The 25389-nt window shown below is 33.2% G+C and overlaps 5 protein-coding genes across 6 annotated transcripts; 4 read left to right on the top strand and 1 right to left on the bottom strand.

Annotated features, from left to right (window-relative positions):
* Nucleotides 1-3199: 3199 nt before the first annotated feature.
* On the top strand, nt 3200-7760 carry LOC11443449 (uncharacterized). Its single transcript, XM_003606080.4, has 5 exons — nt 3200-3511; nt 4362-4468; nt 5032-5536; nt 7138-7256; nt 7390-7760. The coding sequence occupies exons 1-5, from the start codon at nt 3275-3277 to the stop codon at nt 7586-7588; spliced, it is 1167 nt and encodes a 388-aa protein (XP_003606128.1). The 5' UTR covers nt 3200-3274; the 3' UTR covers nt 7589-7760.
* Nucleotides 7761-8054: 294 nt separating this feature from the next.
* LOC11443450 (UDP-D-apiose/UDP-D-xylose synthase 2) lies at nt 8055-10999 on the bottom strand. Its single transcript, XM_003606081.3, has 9 exons — nt 10523-10999; nt 10316-10408; nt 10113-10214; nt 9732-9846; nt 9348-9481; nt 9147-9248; nt 8802-8894; nt 8601-8736; nt 8055-8376 (listed from the first exon to the last, which is right to left on the bottom strand). Exons 1-9 carry the CDS (start codon nt 10781-10783, stop codon nt 8267-8269), a joined length of 1146 nt encoding a protein of 381 aa, XP_003606129.1. The 5' UTR covers nt 10784-10999; the 3' UTR covers nt 8055-8266.
* Nucleotides 11000-12341: 1342 nt separating this feature from the next.
* LOC11446970 (protein WHAT'S THIS FACTOR 9, mitochondrial) lies at nt 12342-14803 on the top strand. Its single transcript, XM_003606100.3, has 2 exons — nt 12342-12476; nt 12750-14803. The coding sequence occupies exon 2, from the start codon at nt 12778-12780 to the stop codon at nt 13849-13851; it is 1074 nt and encodes a 357-aa protein (XP_003606148.2). The 5' UTR covers nt 12342-12476; nt 12750-12777; the 3' UTR covers nt 13852-14803.
* LOC11443451 (uncharacterized) lies at nt 12351-18921 on the top strand. Of its 2 annotated transcripts, XM_024782653.2 has the most exons (8): nt 12351-12476; nt 15491-15649; nt 15745-15864; nt 16153-16358; nt 16767-16910; nt 17198-17415; nt 17952-18210; nt 18314-18907. In XM_024782653.2, the coding sequence occupies exons 2-8, from the start codon at nt 15574-15576 to the stop codon at nt 18440-18442; spliced, it is 1152 nt and encodes a 383-aa protein (XP_024638421.1). In that variant the 5' UTR covers nt 12351-12476; nt 15491-15573; the 3' UTR covers nt 18443-18907. The 2 variants fall into 2 exon arrangements, with proteins under 2 accessions (XP_024638421.1, XP_003606130.1); XM_003606082.3 differs by lacking the exon at nt 12351-12476 and having other exon boundaries at nt 15497-15649; nt 15749-15864; nt 18314-18921.
* Nucleotides 18922-20435: 1514 nt separating this feature from the next.
* On the top strand, nt 20436-21430 carry LOC11445167 (zinc finger A20 and AN1 domain-containing stress-associated protein 3). The gene has a single exon (XM_003606084.4). It carries the CDS (start codon nt 20733-20735, stop codon nt 21243-21245), a length of 513 nt encoding a protein of 170 aa, XP_003606132.1. The 5' UTR covers nt 20436-20732; the 3' UTR covers nt 21246-21430.
* Nucleotides 21431-25389: the final 3959 nt, after the last annotated feature.

The following is a 25389-nucleotide window of genomic DNA, read 5'->3' as shown; positions in this document are numbered from 1 at the left end:
AAAAAGGTTTGAATTTCAAGAGAGGATTGAGGATATCATGAACATTAACATTAATGGATGTTGTCCCACTAGTCCATTTCAAACGGTACTTATGATCATATGCTTTAAATAACAAATCATTAGCACCAATTTGATAGTCGTTCAATGTGCAAGTGTTATTCTCATTTAGAATCTGATCATACAAAGCTTTGTATGTAGTAGGGATCACAACCTGAATATCATCTCCATATGAAAATAAATGAAACAGAGAAATATATTACATTCAAACTTATTAAAAACATGAATAAGCAAAAAGATAAATATCTTCGAGATGACCACCTTATAATCAACAATAACCAACTCTAACTGCTCCTTTCCATCTTTAACAACAATCCATTTGTCTTTCACTCTTACAACCAGTTCCAGAAATTTTTTTTGTCAGTAATATCACCAATAAATTCGAAGGGAATTTCCATTGTGAATCCTACGAAAGAAAGAAGTAATATGCTAGAATGAGTTTTTATATTGTGAATGGTACGACGAAGACCAACATACAAACATGAACCTATAATGTGTACAACAATCAACATAAAAAGAAACAGAAACATGTGTAAAAGTGTTTAAAGAAATGAAATGTTTATATATTTTCATATATGATAAACAAATAGAACACAGAAACACATTGCAAACAGAAAAAAACACAAACAAACCTATATTAGCAGAAAAACATTAAAAAGCAAACTCAGGACAACAAAACAAAATAGCAAAAACCTAGTAAAGGTAAAAAAATAAATATGGACAAAAATAAGAGTTGGATTATGGTAAAAGTGAAGAGTTCTTACCAGAGACATTTTAAAACAAAAACATGTGTAAAAGTGTTTAAACAAATGAAATGTTTGTATAGTTTTTAGTATAACGAGATCTGATAAACAAATTAAACACACAAACGCATGGTAAACAGAGAAAAAAAACACCAAAAAAATGTGAACAAATAAAAAAAAATGAAAAAGCGAACTCAAGACAACACAACAAATTAACAAAAATCTGGTATAGAAATGTAAAAAAAATGAAACAGGAACAAAGTGAGAGTTCGATTATGGTAAAAGTGAAGAGTTCTTACTTGAAAAGTTAATAGTAGAGTGTTATGAGAAATGTAAAGTAAATTATGAAATGTAATGTGTTGTAGTGTTAGTAGTAGTAGGATAGGTAATGTGTTGTAGTGTTAGTACTTTGTAGTAGTATGATAGAAATGTATGATGAAAAATGTTGAGAAGAGTGAAAAGGTACCTGCCTTTTTCTTGAGCTATACAAAAGACAACTATTTACTTTTTTCCTTTTTGGTGTTGTACAAATGCTGATTTGTATAGTTAGGATGGAACCGGACAGAAAAATTTGAAGTGCAATTAAACCAACTCATATAACTGAGGTACTTAGATGACATCAAATATGTTGTGCAAAATAAAACAATCAATAGAACTGGGATAGTTAGATGACATCATATGAGTAATTAAGTTAGAAAAATCAAATTTTAGACTATAGAGTGGGTTATGTGTGGGTTTTCCACAACATTGTATTTTCTTATATTGAGGGGGATGTTCAAATATTTTGTTATGTTCAACTATAAATTTAATCAATGAAGCAGAAAGTTGTGAAGTGTGAATTTGTCTAGACAGTATTTTGCATCAAATTTAGTTGTTTTTGTTATATAAATTAATGTATATTTCACGAAAAGAAAATTATTTGCTTAATAAGAAAAAAACTGGCATTTTAAAAATGGGCTTTGTTATATGTTAGAAAGAATATGTGCAAGAATTACAAGAATATACACGTGGAAGAATCTTAAGCAAATAGTTGTTGATACAGTTGATATTGGCGGAATACATGGGGTAGTGGGATTTAAGTTAATGGGTGGGATTTATTCTTGTGTTTTTTGGCTACATATTTTCTTGCAAATTAGCATTTTCCTTTAAGAATTGGAGACAAAAATCGTAGGACAGATAAAATTGAGGGATAGAAAAGTATTTAAGCCTAGATAATTTTATTTGTGTGTTATACTAGTTCAAGTTCAACACTAGTGAGCGACAAACACGTTTAAAGACAACAAAGATGTTCAAGATTCAATAAAATTACCCAGGCTTAAATACTTCGTTAACCATCGATTAGCTTATACTCCCCTGCATTGTCTTCCTATACGTTACATTTTGTTGTTGTGCAAACCACAATTTTTATTCCACAACTATAGACACAAAATTCATATGTTCATTCACCACGTCACACACTGCAGATGGATGATCGTTGTTTTTGCTTTGTAATTTTAAACTATTGCTCTTGGATGAAGTTACTGTCGCAAAAAAATTTATACTTTGATTTTAAGATTTTTGGATATGAAATTTAAAAAGATGAAGTGAAAGGAGGAAAAAAATGGACAAATCAAATATATCTATGCGATTTTTGTCAATATTAAAATATCGCACATATTTTCAACTCAATTTTTTTAAGGGAATATTTTCAACTCAATTTATTAAAAAAAATCTAATAGTACAAATATAACGCAATATTAAGGAATATGGTGGATAGTCTTTATGGTTGTAAAAGTGTCGTCTCTAATTATAGTGCAATAATAAATAATTGTAAATGTTTGTTAGCTTCTGATTTAGTAACCTTTGATGTTAGGTTTATTCGGAGACAAGCCAATAAAGTCGCTTATAGTTTTGCTATGGTGGCTTTGCGTCATACTAGTTTTCACATTCATATTAAGATTGTATCTTGTATCTCTACTATTATTATGAATGAAATGCAATAAGTTTTTTCTAAGGACTAATTGAAAATAATAAAAAAAAATCAAACGGCGGATCTAAAAAAAATGGTCAAACTTAAGGAATGCGGACATAAATTTCGTAACTTATTGATTGAACAAATTTTTTTTAAAAATTTAATATTCATGATAGGTTATTATCATTATTAAAATTAAGATCCTTATAAATATTTAAAATTTTATCTTTAAAAAATATAATATATTATCTCTAAACTGTAGAAATAATTCATACTTTATTTTTTACAAATATACAGATAAATCATACTTCTTAGTTCATATAACATTTTCAAAGACAAAAACCGCTAATATAAAATGATTATAGAAGATAAAAATGATGATAAAATATTTTATGAAAATTTAAATAAATTAAAAAATACGTTTTTATTTTGCAGTATTAAAAACAAAATTGTGAATATTTGGAGACCTGGTTGATGGTGCAGTAGAGTAGACGGCGGTAGAAGGAAGGGGTTTTGGAACGGAATGGGAAAACGAGAGAAGCAGAAGCAGAAACACGATAGGAGTCAACGTGGCAGAGATTACTATCTCCAAGACAACAATGAAGATGATACTTCAACAATGCTTTCACCCTCTCACAATGAAGATGAAGATGAAATAGAAGACGCTGCTGATTCTGATGCTGACAACAACGACAACAATGATCAACACCCATCTCACGATATGCCTTCTAAATTCCTCCTCTACCAACAATCTGTCCAGGTTTCTATAAACTACTTAATTAAGTGCTTATAGCATCATATAACTGCATATGCTATGGTTAGATAAACAACTTAATTTGCAGCTCATACATAAGTGCTTATCATGTACATTGTTAAAGAGTGAATTGGTTGAGAGATGGTCAGAATAAGTGTTTATATGTGGGGTAATCCTCACCTCACAAGCTGGTTTTGTGTTAGGCCCGATTAAGATTTCGAAGATACACAAATTAAACGAAAATCAAATTGTTTTTGTATAAGCTATAAAATGTTTTCATTAGCTATCTTGGAGAATTGATTGAAATAAGCTGAAAATAGCTTACGAATATGCCATAAGTTTCTATTGAAATAAGCTGAAAATAGCTTATAAACATGTCGTAAGTTGTTTTTATAAGTTCTCTCAAATAAACCCATTTGGGTTGATCCGGTGGTCTTGGCTTGCGACCTTGGAGTGTCTCATATTCGATTCTTCCCCGTGTTAATTTCAGTGGGCTAGTTTGGCTTTTCCAAAACAACAAGTTCTCCCAAATAGTCACAAATGCCCATGTCAATAGATAAGCTCAAATAAGCCAATCCAAATAGGCCGCATTTATACAACGAAAGATAAAATAAATTCAAGTTGTTTACATATAAGCTATACTAGAGAGCTTATGGAAATAAGCTGTATTCAGCTTATGTACATGTAATAAGTTGTTTCTATAAGCTCTGGCAAACAGTCTCACAAGTGTTTTTGCTCGTAGTTAAACTCAAATAAATCAATCGAAGCAGGGTATTAATTGGTTATTGTGATTTATTAGACTTGATTGAGAAGTTCATATTGTGGCTTTTGTGAACTATGCTTTTTGTTATTGCAGTCTCCCAAAGGAGACATTAGTTATTTGCAAAAGTTCTTTCTCATGTATGTGGGTGGAAGGGTGCCCCTCCATCTTCAAGAAGATTTCTGTGGCACTGCGTTGCTTAGGTACAGTACATTCTCTTATTCTATTCTTGTTGTTGTCATTATCAATGCATTACATTTGAAAGTTTGCAAATTTAACACTTTTGACATAAAATTCAGATGTCTTTTAAATATTGAACACGTTCAAAGAAAGATATAGTTCACTATCTCCAACATTTAAAGACAAATTGTACGGGTTAGGATCACTTTTAATATTCTATAGTAATATTATTTATGTGCACATAAAATCTGGTTTGCTTTAAAAAAACATGGTTGCTTTTTGTCCTGGATGGAGTGTATATTTCTATTCCTGATGTTTCATTTCAAAACTTCTAAGTTTGGAATCTCTTATAACTCAAAGTGTCAGATGATAAATCATATTTTGTAGAGGGATTTCAATTCACTTAGACCGCATTTGTTTAAGATTATTTTTGATAAATCACTTTAATTAAGAAATCATTTTTTATGTTTGTGTAAGCTTTTTTTCAAAATTCATTTGTTAAAAAGGTTATTTTTATGCTAAAAATGAAAAGCTATTTCATCCTTTTCTCTTTCTGACATGTCTTGCATTTACTTATGTTTGACAGTGCAGAATGGCTCCGCAGCGATCCAAGAAAGACAGCTGTAGGATTAGATTTGGATCTTGAAGCACTTAACTGGTGCCTGGAAAACAATATACCTAAAATTGGGGCTGACGGGTTCTCTAGAATATCTCTCTTTCATGGCAATGTCTTACAACCTCTCCAATCTAAACTTGTGAAAATCGATCCTGAGGAGCTTGTAAGGAACATTTCACTGTCACAGAATACAGAGAATTTGCAGACTGATGTAATCGAGTCTGATGTCCCAACAAGCTCTGCAGCTCAAGATGATGAGTTAACTATGAATAACTTTACACTGAGTGGAAGAGATATTGTGTGTGCTTTTAACTACAGCTGTTGTTGTCTCCATAAACGCGCTGAACTGGTTTTGTATTTCAAGCATGCTCGTGATGCCTTGTCAAAGAAAGGTGGAATTTTTGTAATGGATTTATATGGAGGTACATCGTCAGAGAACACGTTGAAGCTTCAGAGAAGATTTCCTAATTTTACGGTACAGGATTCTAACCGTTAATTTTGTACCAAGCCATTACATTAGCTAGTAATATTTCGACAATGCAATCTACATGAAACTGTTTCAGAGGTTATGTGGGGTTGAGTGAATCCACTTGGACTGGATGCACTTGAAAAAAGAAATTGAACACACTTGAAACAGGACAGATCATTTATACATGAAGCACAATCACTCTTCCTTCTTTAATGAAATCATTCAATTCTCAACTTATATTTAACTTTGTTGCGCCATGGTCCATAACTTTGTCACCTCCTAACATTTCCTTGATGGTTTCTTCACTCATTGTATGTCTTTCATGATTGAACTCTTGCATTTTTCGGCATGTCACAGTTTCACTTTTAACTTTCCAATACTAGTTTAAGTGGTTGAGCTCAGGTAGTTAAGGTCAAATCGACTGGGAGTACCTGAGTTTGGTTAGAACCCTTGGTGAAACAATCAGTCTTTGGCTCGACTTTTTGCCTTTCGGCAGAACTCTGGATTAACATGCTCCTTTCCGTAGGAACCGGTGGGCTAAGGCCAAAAAAATATCAGTTCTTCTTTAGCGTTTTCTTTTTCTTATGCTATTTTCTGTAGCTTTTCCCCTCACTATTGTGTTCTTTTTATGTGATTACGAATCCTTGGATATATAATATATAATATGCACTACATTGACTCCAAATTTGAAGAGTTTATAACCTTTTAACCTGTGCGACAGGGGCATTATGTTTCTGCAATAGAATAGTTAGTACACGACATGTGTGTCTTATATAAATTTTTACTATTATCAAATGGATTTAATTCATATTACAGTGTCGGTTAATCACAACTGTTACCAATAGAAACATTTGACTTTCATCTGAACCACCTTTAAAGTCACACAGATGATTGGTTGTGATGGGCTGACAGTGTAAAACTTTTTACACAAACAGTGCATAGAAGTTATACTCTTGTCAAATATTAAAATGATTTAATAATAACCAATATGGGATTGTGTTAAACTATGTGTCATTAATAAGTATCGGAGGAGAACTAGGCATGCTAAGCCGGTCTCCTAGTCTTCAATTATGCAATTATATTAATATTATGTGTAGCAAATATATGCGTAACAGTTACCTGTAAATCTGTGTGTTTTATGTATTGTTAATAAACAGGGAAGTTGTCGTCCTAGCTCAACTATAAAAAATGCCGAAATTGCTAGGCCGGACACCGTGACCGGGGTTCGAACCCCGGCTCCTCCACTTGTGTGTGTGAGTCTAAGAAATATATTGCCATTTCATCTATCTACCAAATAAATATATAAATAAATAGGGAAGGGTAATGGGGTTGTCTTGGATTAAGGAAAGGAAGGGAATGGGTAGGAAAACATCCTTGTAACTACACTATCCTTATTCTCTGAACTTCTATGATGTAGTTGCATCTGATTATTGAAATAAATGTGCAGCCCTCTGTTTGACATATGATCACAGGGTGTTTGTTTCTATTCTATCCTATTTTTCCTGTCTCTTAATTATACCACATTAGATACTAGTTCTAACAGATTGCTGTGAATATTCTCCTGGATTATGGTTTTTTTATGTTAACCTTGTGATCAAAATCTGCAGTACGTATGGGAGCAAGCTGAATTTGATATAATTCAACGGAAAACAAGGATTAGCCTCCATTTTCATCTGAAAAAGGAAAAGAGAAAAATTCGTCATGCATTTTCATACAGCTGGCGGCTGTAAGTATTTTTGTTTTTTTTTGTTTCCCCTTCAATTCATAAAAGAATATTTTCCAATAGCTCAAACTTTTTTAGTATTCTTGTTTATATTTTGTATTTTCTTAAGTTTCTAACATTATAATGTGTTACTCAGGTGGACATTGCCTGAGATCAGAGATTGTTTAGAAGAGGCTGGATTTCGGGCCGTTCACTTTTGGGTTAGAGAGATGCCAGACTCCACTGAAATTACAAGAACTGAGGGATTTGGTGTGGGAAAGGATATAAAATATGAAGAGGCAACAAGTTTTCAGCAACAAGATTCTTGGAATGCTTACATAGTTGGTGTAGCATAGATTCTTAGGATGTTAAACTTAGTTTCTGCTGCTTTATTTCTGTCATAATAACTAGAAGACAACACTTGCATTGATCAGTTTCTTTGCTTGTAACATACTTTTCTTTCTTTAATATTTTATTTTAAATTGGATTATGAAGCATACCAAGCTATTAGAGTTGCATTCATATTAAGTTTGGTTTGAAATTTTCATCAATTACTACTGAGAAAACTCTGCAAACAAAAATTATGTTTTGCCATGTATGGATATGCAGATGATTGAATAATGAAACATCTTTAAATTTTGTAAATAAAATAGTTTAAATGATCAAAATAGTTTGGCTTGAGCACTTTCTCAGTGAGTTTTGGTGATGTTAAAAGTTACAGATAATTTTTTTTTGCTGAGTTTGGAAGTATAGATTTATCTGTTAAAGGTTTGGAAATATAATTTAAACTTCTTACAAATAGAGTTGATTTAAAAGAAAGCAAGAGACAAATAAGGGAAGGGTTTGCATTCAAAAATCTAGAGTTACAGGAAGAATTAGCAGAAGATATATGACTATAGGTGTACGCTAGATTTGTGATCTAGACCTCACAATTAGTGTATCATATACATTTGTCAGATTGTCTCTCATGGCAATGACATGTTTACATAAAAATAAGAAGTAAACTAAATCTCCAATTCAACTTGCAGAGTTGCTCAAGTTGAAGGTTTTGAGAGTTCTTTCTTGATGGCATGAGAATATGTCTGATGTTGATATTGAAGGGTAGAATCCAACAGGTCATCAAGAGATGTCTTTGGCTTCCAACCTAAATTCAAAAGAATAAACAGTAAGAAGAATGTTGAATTTCTACAGAACAGTACGTATATGTTTAGACTGACAATGAGTTTGACAAAATCACAATGTGCAACTGTGATTTTATCAAAAGCAACAATTTGAAGCTTCAACAAAATCACGGTGCTACTGTGATTTCTTCGAACTCACTCTGATTCCAAACAGTGCATAGATACAAAAGAATTAATGACAAAATACCAAGCTGCTTGGTGATAATTGTCATGTCAGGGATACGCCTGTCGCTGTCATCATAGCCTTTACCATAGAAAACCTCTGAGCTCACATCCAGAGTCGATAGACTAGATTCAGGTACACCAGCCACCTTTGCATATACCTTGATGAAAAAACAAAATGAGCCACCTTTGCAAATACCTATCTAAAGACTAATTTAGAAGCTACCTTTATCATCAGCTCAGCTAGTTGCTTAACAGATACTTCATTATCTGGGTTTCCCACATTAAAGATGTGTCCATTTGCTCTATCAGGGTTATCCTGCATGTGACATGATAGCATATACATACATGTAAGCTCAATGTGAAACATAGAATCAATGTTTTAAAATCGAACCATCAAGACTTCCCGGTAATGGTTCAACTATTTTAAATCGCTCCAACCGGGACAAATGGTGGCTGAATCGCTCAAATAACTGAATCGTGTACAGTGTCAGTTCAAAATTCATCTGGTCGAACAGTTTAGTTTGATACAGTTTTTAAAAAATTATTAGAAGTTTAATTCTGAACTTACAATCATTAACATAACAGCCTCAATTGCATCTTTGATATAGAGAAAGGTTCTCTGGGAATGTCCACCATCAACAAGTTTGAGCGGCTCGCCACGCAGGAGATTCTGGAGCAAGAAACTTAGTGAAAAAACAGTGGTGTATATATATTTTTCTTAAGAATATGAAGACATGAACAAGAAACAGAAGCAGATAGATGATATTACATTACTGAAGCAAGCTAAAACTCTTGGGACACCATCACTTGGACCATCCACTCCAGGAATGAAGTCCATTCTTGGTCCAATCCAGTTATAAGGTCTCACAATAGTGAACTTGAGTCCATTCTCCGCATGCTCAGCTATAGATTTATTAATATCAAGAGTAAGTTAAGGAAAAGAACAAGAAAATCTTATCATAACAATCACAATCTTTGTAGCACCGACACGTCAGATTGAAACCATGTAAGGTGTCTGACACTACACATATACATTTAATTACTTTTATTTTCTTAACTTGTGTCGATGTGTCAATGTCAGTATGTGTGTCTGGTATTTGTATGACTGATTCATAAATTACAATCAAAAGAAAAACACAATTCCTTTGTTTACCATAAATGAGCCTATCGGTCATTTGCTTTGCACATGCATAAGACCACCTCTGTTTATGAACAGGTCCAAAAATACAAGGACTCACATCTTCTTTGAGCTTGTAATATTGAGGTTCCTGCATGATGCAAATTTGTGTTCAGAAAGCAAATAAATATCAGAATATGATATTTGATTTATGTAGTATCGACACTAAAAGTTAAATATATCTTTGGTGTCCGATACATGTCAATGTCGAACATCATGACACCGAAAAATATGATTATATTCAATCACTTTCATTTTCTTAAATTATAACCATTATCTAGGCGTCAATATCGTGTCCATATTATGTTTTAAAAATTCTAAATGAAATGAACTTGCCCATAGAGATTCTTGCTGTACCTTTCTATATTCCTCAGGCAGAAAGCTACCTATAGTCTTCCCAAAGACCTCACAGGTAGAAAAATGAATCAAACGCTTATTGTTCTCAGTACAAAACTTAATCTGCATTATTATTACACCATCAATCACATTTCATAAAAAACATGAAATCAAAGACTATATAATAAGAACGTCAATGAAATTTCACAAAATAAAAAACCTACCACCGGGATCGCATCGATGAAATTACTGTAAATAGTATCCAAAGGCCGCGTGTTATAATCCGCCGGTGTGCAAATCGCAGCAAGATTAATAGTCTAAACCGAAAACAACATCATCAAAAATCATCAAAAATAAATAATAATGGCAAAATGATTCAAAAAAAAGAAAACAAAAACGGAACCAGAAAATCGAAAAGAAAGAATATATACGAGATCAGAAGCTTTGACAAGAGTTTCAAGACGAGAATCGTTCTTGATATTCATCTGATGAAACTCAATACGGTTAGCCCAAGGATGAGACTTATCAAGGAGATGATTGACTTTCTCAGAGGAGACATCAATGACTATGGCTTTGTGGGAAGTTTCGGACATGAGCTTTTCGGTGAGGTGTGATCCGATGAATCCTCCACCGCCGATCAAGCATATTGAGATCGGCACAATTGGCTTTCCGTCAAGGTTCACTCGATCCATATCTTTTGAGAGAAGAAAGAAAGAAAATGCAGAGAGGTAGAGAGAGAGAGAGAAGGTGTGTGTGGAAGTTAGTTAATAACTGGTTTCTTTTTTTTCAAGATGGTGATTGAAGAAGGAACTGAGAATACGGTGGTATTGATGTAAATTCGACCACAATTTCAGTTATGGACGTTGCTTGTTGTGATTACTTGCATTGCATGCCATATATGGTTATTATTACTTGCTACTTTATCTTTCAAACCCATATTATTATGGCTCGTGATTTTTTTTTTTAGCACATCATGGCTCGTGATTATTATTAGGTTTTTTCTAGATTACGTTTGAAAAATGGTGGGTAATTTACCCATCAACCAATGAAAATGAGAAATTTGTTGGTGGGGTCAAGATTGTTCATGGATACCACTTAAAAATGTGCTTATGTGGTTAATGTGTATTGGTTGGGGTAAATTACCCACCATTCTTCCATGGGTACCCTAGTTGTCACCTTATTATTATTATTAGTATTATTTTTCGTTTTTATAGGTAAATAATGAAAAAAATGGATAGATGTACAATGTTGGTGTAAACTAGTTTTAAATGGAGGACCAACCATAATTGAGTATTTGATACTTAATTTTTATTTAAAAAAAAACGGTTATAATATATGCTTATATGAGAATGTATATAATAGATTCGAATGAGATGGTAACCATCTCTACTTCGAATTCCTTAAAAAAAATGTATTCTCTACTTCGGATATTAACGATCAATGCTGTTAAGTATAACCTGAAGTTTACCCTTACTAAGGTTGAGGTTGAGAAAATGTTGGCTATTTTAGACTGAACCTCGGTCCATTTTGTCAATGGACTGGATCCCCAAGTCACTAGTCACACACGAACTATCATTTGGACTTGCTTTAAATACACTAAATCACCATCGCCTAAGGCAATATGCACCATCAATCTAGATTCTATCCAAATATAGTTGTTCGAACTAGGGTTGGGAAAAGATCATAAACCTTAGTTCACTACTATCAAAGCCAACACATAACCTCCACTCATATACACACTTTCTACCCAAAAACCTCACATACTTTATGAATGAGGGTAAAAATGTTTGCAGGTACATCACCCCATTTGGTTAGATGAAGGAGTTGTTACTCAAAATCTATCAACCTCAACGAATCACTACTAACATCTAGATCACAAATCTCTAGTCCACTAGATTAGTGGCGCCGCCTATGAAAAATGTTCCACGTATTTCACCGTCTTCATTTCACAAAATCTAAGGGTCAACACTCGATTATAAGTGGTAGCCAACGGATCGTTGACAATGTCCACACTCAATAGTTAGATGGAACCACAACTTTGTCCTCACCACAAAACCAAAACCAAAATTCGTCCCATGACGGAGCCGAGAACTTGGTGATTTAGGAGATTATACCCTTCAATAACAAATTGGAGACTAACAATATTTAAAAACATGTAGAAAAAATCATTCAATTATTTTCATTTTGCATAATAAAATATATTAAAATGTTATAATAATACAAAGCGTATTTTTTGTAATAAAAGAACATAAAAAATCTCTGTAGATCCATCCATGAAAATTGAAAACAAGAGATTGCAGCCGCTTTACTCGTTAGAGTCGCACTGATCTCAACTGCCCGGAAAACGCAGACGAACTTGCTCATCGACCGCCCATCAGAAACAGAGTGAGTCTACAATTCCATCGCGTCGCACTCTGCAATTTTCCATTTTCTATTCATCTTCAATTAATTTATCAACTATGAAAAAACTCACTCTCCTCATGAATCAACTTGTTATGTTAATTTCTGCTGTATTTTTTTTTTAGGGTTTTACTTTGATTTCTTTTATGAATATTTTAGCATTGATTAAAGTATATAACTGATATAGATACACAAGTTATATAGTTTTAGTTTAGAAAACAAATTTCTACCCTATGACAGACTGTTTCCACATTACAGGGTAGTGTGAGTGAGCTGATTCTTGTTAATGGCTCAATCCACCAAACTCTTTCACCGGTTCGACCACATTAGGACTTTCGTCAATGCGAGGGTTAAATGGGTTCGAGATGACTATCTTGATACTGCAGTCCTCAAAGAGAAAAATCTCAAACACGTCATTTCTCTTAAGAATCATATCGTTTCGTCTCCATCGAAATCCTTATCCCTTTACAATGCTTCTATGTTGAAAGCTTCGCTTAATCTTCCTATGATAACTATCAAACTAGTTGAGAAATATCATCATGTTTTTATGCAATTCCAACCGAGTCCTGGTCTTCCTCCACGCATTAAGCTCACTGCTCAAGCTTTAGCGCTACATAAAGAAGAAATGGAAGTTCATAATTCGAGAACTAACCAGGAAGATGCAGCTCAGAGGCTTGCAAGGCTCTTAATGCTTGCTGGCATGGCGAGATTGCCGATTTATGTAATCGAGAAGCTGAAATGGGATATGGGTCTTCCTCATGATTATGTTACTACCCTTTTGGCTTATTACCCGGATTATTTCGATGTTTGTGTTGTAGAAGATCCGTTGTCTGGAAAAGAAGTGCTTGCTTTAGAACTTGTTTCGTGGAGAAAAGAACTTTCTGTGTCTGAGTTAGAGAAGAGGGTAATGGGCTTTAACTATGATGCAGATAAAAGAAGACATGATATTCAATTTCCCATGTTTTTGCCTAAAAGTTTTGCTTTAGAGAAGAGGGTGAAGACTTGGGTTGAGGGTTGGCAAACATTGCCTTACATTTCTCCGTATGAAAATGCATTTCATCTTGACTCGAATAGTGACCAGGCAGAGAAGTGGACAGTTGCAATTTTGCATGAGTTGCTATCTCTTTTGGTGTCAAAGAAGACAGAAAGTGAGAATTTGATTTGTTATGGAGAGTGTTTGGGGTTGGGCTCGAGATTTAAGAAGGCCTTGGTTCATCATCCCGGTATATTTTACCTTTCTAATAAAATAAGGACTCAGACTGCTGTGCTTAGGGAGGCTTACAGAAATGAATTTCTTGTTAAGAATCATCCAGTGATGGGTACGAGATATTGGTACATTCACCTCATGACCAAGGCGTAGAGCCGCAATAAACTAGTTGATTGATTTAGAGGATGATGATTAAATTGAAGCATAGCTTCTGAACCTGAAGTAGATCATAGTTCAAACTATCTAACTTTAATGAAACTTGATTTCCAAATTACTGGTTGTCGCAATTGACAAAGTGATTGTTAAGATGATTCCATTGGAAAATATTGGCTGCAAGTTCAAGAGCTACTTTATGAACGGAATTTATTATGTTGCGTGTTGGAAATTTTTGCCAGTTGCCATTATTTTAAAGTGTGGACAAATGCAATTGTGATTCCGACTCCAATATAAAACCTTATTAGTTGGTAGCAAATCATAGAGGAATGGATGTATGTGCCTAAACAGCCATTTGTCAAGAGTTGATCATCGACCAATAATTGTAGCCCCAATAGTGGTTGATCATCGACCAAACAGTGGAAGCGAGTAACATCCCCGTCTTTGATTTTTGACACGGACAAAGAACCTGTTTTGCCCACTTTAAACATCACCTTGTACAGATTGAGGGCCTTTTTTTTTTTTAACAGAAAGATTGAGGGGCTTATATCTTTCATCCATCACATACTGAAGCATTTTATCGTTAGTTCCTCTTGTTTGGTTACATAATCATATAAAAGGGACTGTTCTCAATATCTCTTCGCAACCCACCTATTACTTCGCATGTGGCAAAATTTGCACCCTATGCATTTTCTGCTATTGAAAGGGAAAATCATAATTTTCTTGAAGAAAAAAGTGTTCCATCACCCAAGGGGAATGATATTGTGATAGTTATACTAACTCAGTTAGATACTGTTATCTTTTTCTGATATCCGTTATAATTCTAGTTACTGATATCTAGAAGTTTCCCAGTCTGTTAATGACTATGAGATGGTGTCAGAATTGTTAGTACAAATGCATTGTAATCTCTCTCTATTATTCAGATTATAATATAGGACTTAAGATTCAATTACATGTTCCATCTGCACTTTTCTCTCTATCTCAGATTCTATCATGGTTGAATGTCTATAACATGGATTAAAATCTCTAAATTCAGGAAATTAGGAAAACTGTAACAGATTTCAGAAATATAAATTAAATCCTAATTGTGAATAGCAGATATGTATACAAATACACTCCCCCTTAAGTTTGAAAATACAAATTAAACGCTCTAAGCTTGGAACAAATAAATTGAATTTTTGCCCCCATTTTGTGACATATCTACCAATTGATAATAAGAGCTAACAACATTAGCGACGACTTCTTTTGAAAGAATTTTCTCAGCTGATATTCTATTTATACACCCTTAGCAATAAATATAAATATAATTTACATTTGCTAGAAGATTAATAATATTGTGACTTCTTTAAAAAAAAAAAATATTGTGAACTTAATACAAGGTTCACTCGGTCCATGAAATATTCCGTAAGCACTCCGCTACAACTTCCAATACTAACATCAGCGTCTTTTGGCACCTGAGTTGGACTTGGGATGGGATAATCGCCTACTAGTCTATTCCTGTCCATTTAAGTATGGTGATATGCTGGCCTGTGCCAGCAAATTTTTCCATATTTAATTCTTTTTTTTTTTCTTTCTGTCATCTATTTGTAATTTTAGCATTAAAGCATCATCCTAAGTTCATTTTCTAATTTTTGTGCAGCTGTAGTGCCATTGGTTGCAGGACATTAGTTTCTTCCTCTTCTTTTTACATGGTATTGGACATCAAGTGAGCATTTATGAAGCATGAAATTGTTCAGTGGGTGGCGTCGTTTTGCTTTTGGTATTCTATTAATTTTCCTCCTTACTCATCTGTTATCTGGTAGGCAATCTCTTTCACTTTTTTCTGTAAGTACAAATCATTCCGTGTCATGTATAATTGAGCTTTACAAGTGAACTTGTTTGTATTCTCATCAGTCAGAGAGTTGAACAGCTCAAAAATGGTGGAAACCCGTAAACAACTTAACAAGAAATTTGATCATCTGGTACTTGGTCCTGCTGCTGGTCAAGGCTTGTCAAACCGTTTGCAATGCCAAGGTTCGTTTTGTCTCTATATAAGTAGCTATTTAAATTATGGTCGAATTCTTGAATTTTTTTTACTCAGAATGATGTGATTACAGGTAGGCTGTCTTAGAATGTGTCATTGCATCTTATAATTCTCATAGGACTAAAACTTGTAACTATTATTACAAATTTACATCCATTTCTGTAGATTGCAAATGTTTGAAATTTTTCATTATTTGCACTTCACTCATAATTATCTTGTCCGCCTTATTTTGGTTTCGATTTATTTTTATAATGCATTTTACATCTCTACAATCACAGGATCAAAAGCTCTCAATAGGACCCATTCTTCAAATGGGAGATTCGGGGTAGATGGAAGTATTACATTTGTCACTGTCTTTACCATTTATAACTCTTCTCTCAATAGAGTAGATGATAAATCATCAAACACATTTGTCGGCAATGCTTCATATAATAAGGTGGAAAGGTCAATGGCTGTGTTGAATGTCTTCATTGACTTCATTCAGGTAACTATTGAATAAACTGTGGGTTTGTTAGATTGCAAAGAGCTTATTGCCTTTGATTATTGTCTCTACTGTTACTTTATCGAGGATTGCTGTGTTAGATTGCTGTGTTTCACATACTCAAATCCAAGCTTAACTTTGCGTGTAAATGGTCCAGAGAGTAATGCTAACTACAGACTTTTTAACACACTCTTTTTGATTGGTTAAAATTTATATGGGTCCCGCCAAATTTATACCCACATGATTTGGTGGGATCCATGTGAATTTTAACCAATCAAATAGAGTGTGTTGGAAAGTGTGTTGCTAGCATTACTCATGGTCCAAATATTGGAAAACTGATATTGTCATTCATTTTCTGGCAATTATACCAGATAGACATAATTTAATATTTGGTATGGATAACATATGCAGGTAGTAATGCCCCAGAGTGAAGTGATTATTCTCACGGATCCAGTTTCTGACCTTTCAGTGCACAGAAATAGAGTCTCTCTGTATCCCATACAAGGTGAATATTCAAGAGACAAGTTGATGCTCCAAAGGATCAGGTCTTATATTGTAAGATCACAGTCCATCGACAGTATATTAATCTTTTTTGGTTAAAAATAGTTGCTTGTTTTTTCCCTCTAATTCTTTTTCTGTCTACTAATTGCAACACAAATACTATAGCTGCGTTTTTCCCGAATCACGTGCACCAAAATAGATCATTGGTGCTTGCTATCTTCATCATTCATTCTCTTAGACGTTATGTCATCATATAGTGCTAGTAGTCTTGTTTTATCATTATCTGTGATGATAAGAATGTCAAAATTTATATAAATAACCTTTTGTTTGCTTCTTTACAGACCTTTTTAGAAACAAGACTTCAGAAGCTTTCTCAGAATCCGAAGGATATCACTCATTACATCTTCACTGATTCTGATATAGCAGTGGTTGATGATTTAGGGCAGATTTTTCGTGACCATCCTAATTTTCATATGGCTCTGACCTTCAGGAACAACAAGGCTCAACCATTGAATTCAGGATTCATTGCAGTAAAGGGCACCCCTGATGGAATTTTAAGGTAAATAAACTGCACTATCTGTAGTTTTAGTTTAATTGCAGTAACATGATATACTACGAGGAAAAAAAAATTATAGACTAATTATGTAATTAGCTAGTATTTATGCAATTTTCACTGTTTAACAAAGTTTCAAGCATCTGATTTGGACTTGACCTTTTTCGGGATCACATACATGACCTGCCACTAATTGCCTGACAATTGGCATGATCTCATTTCCGGTTTCTGAGGAGAATAAAACAATGCACCTTTGATATTTAATTATGATCTGTTTTTAGTGCAAAGGTTTACTCTATAGTATATACTATCCATGAGCCATTTTTATTTTGGAAGGCATTTTACCCTGTTTGTTTCTCTTAGAATCTAAAATAAACAGGTTGACTGTACTATACCTTAATATTGTATTTACAAGTTAAAGTGATAATACGTCATAAATTTCTTGATCTATCTCTTCCGTTTTTCTGGTATCTCATGCTAAATTCCTGATTTATTTCTTCATTTTTCTGGTATCTAAATGTTAAATTCAATTTGAGAATCAGGGCGAAGCTTTTCCTACAAGAGGTTTTGAAAGTTTATGTCTCAAAGTACATGAGTGCTTCCCGCATGCTGGGTGATCAGTTAGCTCTTGCTTGGGTTGTGAAGTCAAAACCTCAATTTGATGCCAGCAGGTTTGCCAAAACAGTAGCTTTCTCTGATGACATTGGTGGTACTTCAATATTGTTCTTACCGTGTGCCCTATACAACTGGACTCCGCCTGAGGGTGCTGGTCAATTTCATGGAATGCCATTGGATGTTAAGGTATAATGTTCACTAGCTGAATGCTTGGACTTAAATTGGATTTGGTTCTGAATTTTTTGTTCAATGATGTATCATTCGTTCCTGGTTTATTTCTGGGTTGCAGGTTGTTCATTTTAAAGGATCAAGAAAACGTCTAATGCTCGAATCATGGAATTTTTATTCCTCAACTCCTGACATTGCTGATATGTTATGCCTCATTTTGGGAAGTGGAAGAACAAAATATGATTTTTGAGAACGATTTCTCCTAAAATGTTCACATCATATATTGCAGCGTCATGCTCCATCAAACGATTCCCAATTGTAGGACAGAAAAATTCAGCTACTGCTCCTTTGTCATTAGTCATTCCTCTTTTGATTGGTACTGATAACTGCAAACCAGAAGGCCAGAGCTGGACCGTGAAATAGGTTGAACTGCTCTACTCAGGATAGTTCTTTTTAGAAGGCACTTTTTTTAGATTTCAACATATGAAGAGCATGTAGAATGTGATATTATTGTTTTGAAATGATGAAAGTTTATACATTCAACAGTCAATATTATTGACTTTTACTGGATCATCAACTTTCATTATACAATCAATCATTTACACTCACTGCTTTTGGAATCAATGTAAGTGACAAGAAAAATGAGCTTGTTGTTTGTTTGTACATTGAAAACTATGTTACAACAACTACACTTTAGCAAAGCACCACTTTACAACTAGCCTTTAGCAAGGCATCACTTTACTCTCTTTAATTACTGCGTCGGATATATGTCTAAGCCTACATTTTGTGCTGTTTGGATAAAATCTTGAATACAAAAATGTCACATTGTGTTGGGTTAAAATCTAAAATATCATTTGTGAACTGTTATTTTCTTTGGAAAAACCATTGTGAACTGTTTAATTACCTCTATTGAATAATGACATGCTTTCTTGAACTTTTTTTCTTCGAGATCTAGCATTTTCCTAAATATAGTGAAAATTTGAGATATGAAATTGGGGTTTGATCTATCTGATAACACATCCCATATGTTGTGTTTCACTCATCACTATTAGCTTCGGATACCAATTATTATTTTCTATGAAAAACTTTGATTAACATTATCATTGGTTTTCGGTTTTCCTCTCAAATAAATTATTCATTGTTTTCTTTTCTTTTCTTTTCTGAGAGTACAATTAATTATTCATTGTTTGTTGGACAATTCTTTTATTCTTCTGGAGTTAACAACAAGAAAAGTGGTTAATTACATCAGTTTCATATAATTTGTTTTGAGTTTTATTCTTTTTCCTACCTTTTGAAGAATAAAGCATCAAAATTAACACTGATGCTCGTTCTTATTGAATTTTTTTAAAAATAACTATCTCGATTTTATATATCATATACTTTCATGTACATATCAATCCGACTTTGTTTAAAATGCAATAACAATAAATCTAAATGTTCCTTTAAAAAAAATTAAATGTTCAAAAACTCTTTTAAAATCACATGCTTGTATTATCTTTATAAATAAAATATAATTGAATATATAAATCTTTTAACGGCAAATTTAATTTAATTGAATAGTTCCGTGAACTTAACTTAATTTGTAAAGATATTATATGATATATGTAAGAGCTAGTGTTTGAACACTAACATTTCACTTACTAAGAAGCGAAATTATTATTTTTTGATCAAATAAGAAGAATTTTTTAATTTTTTTACAAAAATAAGTACATTTTTAACCACTAATCTACTTAATAAAGAAAATTAAAAATTCAATTAAATATAAATCCTTTATACAAATTAAAGAGAACCAACAATCTAGAAAACAAATTAAAATCACACAATTGCTTAAGGAGAAAGTTAATAGTAATGACTAAGATATATGCAATCTTACTATTAATTAGTTTAATACATTTTTTTTTGAATGGTAATAATTAGTTTAGTACTATTAATCGTTAATTCCTATGTACGTAATTACTAAATTTTGTTGTCAAATCGGATAAAAAATGGTCAGCTGTCAAAAAATAATTTGATTGATAATTCTAGATTTTCTTTTAACCAACTTAATAATAATTCATGAATATGACACGCATCATAAAAACAAATCAAATAATAACAACGAATTAAAGATCCAATCACCATAACCAACTTACCAAAAATAAGCATAATTACAACACTATTACACCATCCATAAAACACTATTACCCCCCATTAAACAAATCTATTCTATAAATAATATTAAATTAAGGTTGAATGGAGTAGGTGTGTGTGGAACATTCTGGTATAGAAAGAAAAGGAAACCATTAAGAAACCGACCTTAACGTGTTTTCTTTTTTGTTTTCTGTGGAGGAGGTGCTTTTCTTTCTCCTCTCCTCTATTATTAACACATTCCAATTCATTTCTTCATTCATCTCTTTCTTCTCTTCTCCACAACGCATATTATTTTCTCTCTTTCTTCTTCTTCTTATATTTTTCGATTTTCCTTTTTCTTCCTCCTTAAAGGAAAAGGAAAATCCTAAAAGATAAAATAAAATTCTCTTTGATTTTGAACCCCCCCTAACATGGCTGAAGAACATAGATGCCAAGCAGCTCAACGTCTTTGTGCTAACAACTGCGGTTTCTTTGGAAGTCCTGCCATGCAAGATCTTTGCTCCAAATGTTACCGTGATTTGCAGATGAAGGAACAACGTTCTTCATCTGCAAAATTGGTTTTAAACCAAACGTTGATTCCTCAACAGTCTAATTCTTCTTCTCTAGATACGGGAATTATTCATCCATCTTCAACTTCACCGTCGGTGATGATAGTTTCTTCATCTACACCGACGGTGGAGTTGGTAGCTGCTGCTGCTGGACCTTCGGAGGCTGAACCACCGAAGGTCCAGCCAAATAGATGTGGGACATGCAGACGACGCGTGGGGCTGACAGGATTTAAGTGTCGATGTGGATTGACGTTGTGTGGGACCCACAGGTATCCGGAGCAGCATGGTTGTGGATTTGATTTTAAGGGGATGGGAAGGGAGGAGATCAAGAAGGCAAATCCAGTGGTGAAAGGAGAGAAGCTGAATAAGATCTGAATGAATCAAGGGTATTGTTGTAATTTCGGGGTTGTGATTGGTTTGGTTGTTTGTTTTTTCTTACAAAAACAAAACAAAAAAGGAGAAATTGTTGGGATTTGGTGTTTGTTGTTATTTCGTTGTTATGATTATCATTTGTTAATATTAGCTTAATAAAAATTTGATTTTAGTTTCCAAGTTTTCTATGATGTTTTTCTTGCTGTCTTTTCTTTTTGTCAGCATGATTATGAGGATAAGACGAAGGATTAGGATTATTTTTCATCATAATTTTTTAAGACGATTAATTTCCTGATTATTGATTATAATATGTTTAGTATGAGCTTAAGAATGAATGCATGTCACGTTTAAATTTCTTGATGGTAACTGAAAAAAAATGAAATTGAGTTTTTTTTTTAAGGAAAAAAAAAATGAAATTGAGTTATGTCCATATAGTCTAATTTGCTCGCCAGAATTGATCTTGAAAAGTTTTGTCCACCGAACATCGTCAACGGGTTCAAATTTCGTATCTCCACTTTGTGTATCTGAATCTACGACGATTTTGTCATCTCGTCTATCTAAAAAAAATATATAAACAACCAAATCCCACTTTTTTATTTTCATTTTCTCCTCCTATTTCTCTTTATCCTTCATCACCATCACCACCTTCACGCCATCTTCATCTTTCAAGATCAATTCCTTTTCCCATTCAACAACAATTCATTAACAGCAAACAATCATCACTCATTTTTCTTTCAACAACATTATCCTAACGTTAAACCAAACATGCAAATAAAATTGTTGTGTTTTTCAATCACACCAATTCCATTTCCTAATTTGCTTGGGTTATATATTTAGCCCAGGATTTCATATGCTTAAACACGTTATGACTGATACAAATACATCAATCCTTTAATATTACAAGGTATTTATTTAAAATTTTGTAAGAAATAAATATGCCCTTCTAACACTTACAAGGTATTTATTTAAGGGTTAATACATTATTATTCTGTAATATTAGTAATTTTTGGTTCATCTTCAATAAAAAAATTGTTTAGATTTTAGCCTGTAATTTGAAGATTATTTGATTTTAGACTTCAATGACATCAAATACAAAATTAAAAGGTACTTTTGCCCCTAATTTGAGAATTTCAATTTACCCTATAATATTATCAATTTTGTACCGTCAAAATTATGAAGGTCTAAACCAATTTTTTTTTTAAATTGCAAGGTTGGAATCTAATTTTTTTTTTTATAGGTGGTAAACTGGAAATCGCTAATATTATTGGGATTAATCGTGTATTAACCCTTTATTTAACTATTTTTAAGAAAGAAACATGCATTTGTATTACTTGGACGAGAATATATGTTTTTATAAAAAAAAAAAAAAAAACGGTATAAAATGGGTAGAAGAGTTATTAAATAGATGAAAAAAAGTGACATCATTTGAATAAAATTCTTATTTGTTTGATGAAAAAAAAATTACATTCGACCATAAAGTTTGACATCAAATGCAAACATGTATTATCATTAATTCATCAAAGCAATATATCTACCAATATTGATTGCCCTCGCTCTCCATTGCATAAGAGATTGTTCATCTTCTAAGCATCTTTCGCATGCTCTCGGCTTCTATCTCGTTTCTTTTGTAAAATATTTACAAAAGAATACTTGAATATTCACACAAACTCAGAGAGTAGTAAACTAATTGAGCGCGGTATAATTGAATTGTGTCTCTTTGATAATTTGTTTGATGTTTCTTAACAAGGTTGCCTAGTAAGTATGTAATCTTCTTAAGCAATTGTCATTCTTCTTATAAGAAAACCCTAAATACGTCCGTTGTTGAAGAATCATTGTCTTCAATTCTTGACTATTACTTGCCGTCTTTACGACGATTACAGTTGACGAATCTTACATTGAACGTCACCATTGATGCACGTGAATGTTCTTTCCTCATGTATGCATGTCAAAGCTTGCTTTCCATATTTGTAGAAAAAATTCTTGCATCACTTGATGTACAAAGTGTCACCTTAGTCCAGAAGATCACTAAATCTAGATGGTTGACCAAAGAGCTTTGTCTTGATTTCATGTGTTTGTTTTTTACGGTCCCGAAGATGACTTCCAGTCCAGAGTGTTGATCATAGAAGATCAAATACGTGTATTTTACTGCCTACTTTAACAAAGATCATGGTATCCAACTGTTCTCATATACATTGTTATCATCAAAATTTCGAAAAAGTTGTACTTTAGTCCATTTTGGTTTAACAAATTGGATGTTAATATGTTTGATTAATGTTTTCCTTAGGATACTAAGCCTACGTTTGTCATTTCTTGTTTTTGAGGATGTTAAGCACTCTTGAACAAGGGTGAGTATCAAATAACGTGAATGATGTTATTCTTATGATGTTAAGTATGAATCGAGTGGTATGCAGATGAATGCATAAATAAAAATGTAGAAGGAAGGTTAGTTCCTAAAAACTAGCTTTTAAAGAGAAATCTAATTTTTGACCAAATATTATTAGTTCCTAAACTTATCATAAAGACTAAACTAAAGAGTTAATCTCTTTCAAAGATAATCCTAAGATAAAGAGCTAATCTTTTTTTAAGGAGGTAATCTCCCTCGAGGAGCTCAACTATACATGTAAACTTACTACTACATAATAATACTAAAGTTTTGCTACCCGAAACTACGCTATTATCTCTCCCTAAATATACTAATACAGTGCTATACATCATACCAATCTCATGATTAGCTTTAATGGTCACAATATTTCCTTCCTTATATTCTGAAAGCAAACAGATCCTGGCATGCTAAGTAATTAGATAAGTGTACCAAATCGTTTATCAAGTAATAAAATGTAAGTAGAGTATCGTATCCACTGAGATTGTCGTTTTGTCCAAACAATTTATATAACTTATTTGGTTTAACAAAACATAAAATGAAAGAGTTGAAGGATAGAGATTGCAAATTTTATATGTTTGCAGCAAAGCAAGTTACCTGTTTTGGTTGCAGAAATGTAAGCATTGGTTAGGATTCTTTGTATCGCCCTTATTCATTTGTTGGAATTAAATAACATTCATGTCACATTTAGTTATCCTAAGTAGACTATCTAAGTGAGGAGTCGGTTGGGATGTTCTAACCTAATCGGTTCGTTAAGTTGCACCTATTGATCGCACAGTCATCCTTACGTGCGGGGCCTCACTCTCTTAGTTGATTTTGGTCTATCCCTCCAATGTTGAGTTGCACCTGCTTAAAGGGAAATCGATTACCAAAACAGGCAGCAGAATAAAATATTTCGATTTCCTTTCCTTGGATCATTACAAATTTGACATGATGAGTGATTAGTATGTTACCTCTCGAAGTGCATAAAAGAATCATGATCACAGCAAAGAAAAAACAGAGCCTCTACTCGTCCACACGAACGGTGCTCCTCTAGTTCCCGGTGCAAGCCAAGCGATCAGAGGTTTGGGAGAATTAGGGTTTCTGAAACGTGTAACCTTGACTTCAGCACAAGGGTTCTATTTATAGAACTCCTAGCGTGTTCTGCAAGTCAGAAATCACTATTGGTCTTCCGTAAGCCCATTAACGCATTTAGCCTTCTGCTAACTAATTAGTGATATTTGCTAAACGCACCCATATTATAAGTCTTATTTATATTTCTCCTTTTGACTGTTCTTTTGTGTATGACCCTATAGATTCTTGCCACGTTAACAATAATATTAAATCCTATATTTAATATTATAAATAGTGAGCGATATCTAGCAACACATCACTGCTACCCAAGTGACAAGAATGTCAAGTGCTCTAACGAAACCTTTTCCATGATAATGTTCATGTGTACAATTCCTCCTATGTCCTCATATCTATATTGATCACAAGGCATAGATTTTGTCACCTTGTATAGATCAATATTTATATTTCTTAATCTCGAAATATATTGAATAACGACTTAGTCCAATATCTCATATTGACTTATGTTATCATGGTTTTTGGGTGCCAAGCCATTAATTGGACTTGAACCTTTCGACCGTTGATATCTCTCTTTTTTCTTGGGAAGGGTAAAAGGAGAAAAACCCTTAAAAAGTTCTAGATTCGGGGGTCGTTTTCGCTACGGGAAGGTGTTAGGCACCCGGAGCGATTATGGTATTCCATAAGAACCGTTCTCCT

The sequence above is a fragment of the Medicago truncatula genome, chromosome 4, assembly GCF_003473485.1.
Source record: "Medicago truncatula cultivar Jemalong A17 chromosome 4, MtrunA17r5.0-ANR, whole genome shotgun sequence".
In the NCBI taxonomy this organism is placed as follows: domain Eukaryota; kingdom Viridiplantae; phylum Streptophyta; class Magnoliopsida; order Fabales; family Fabaceae; genus Medicago; species Medicago truncatula.
This window is presented reverse-complemented; position numbering and strand designations above follow the sequence as displayed.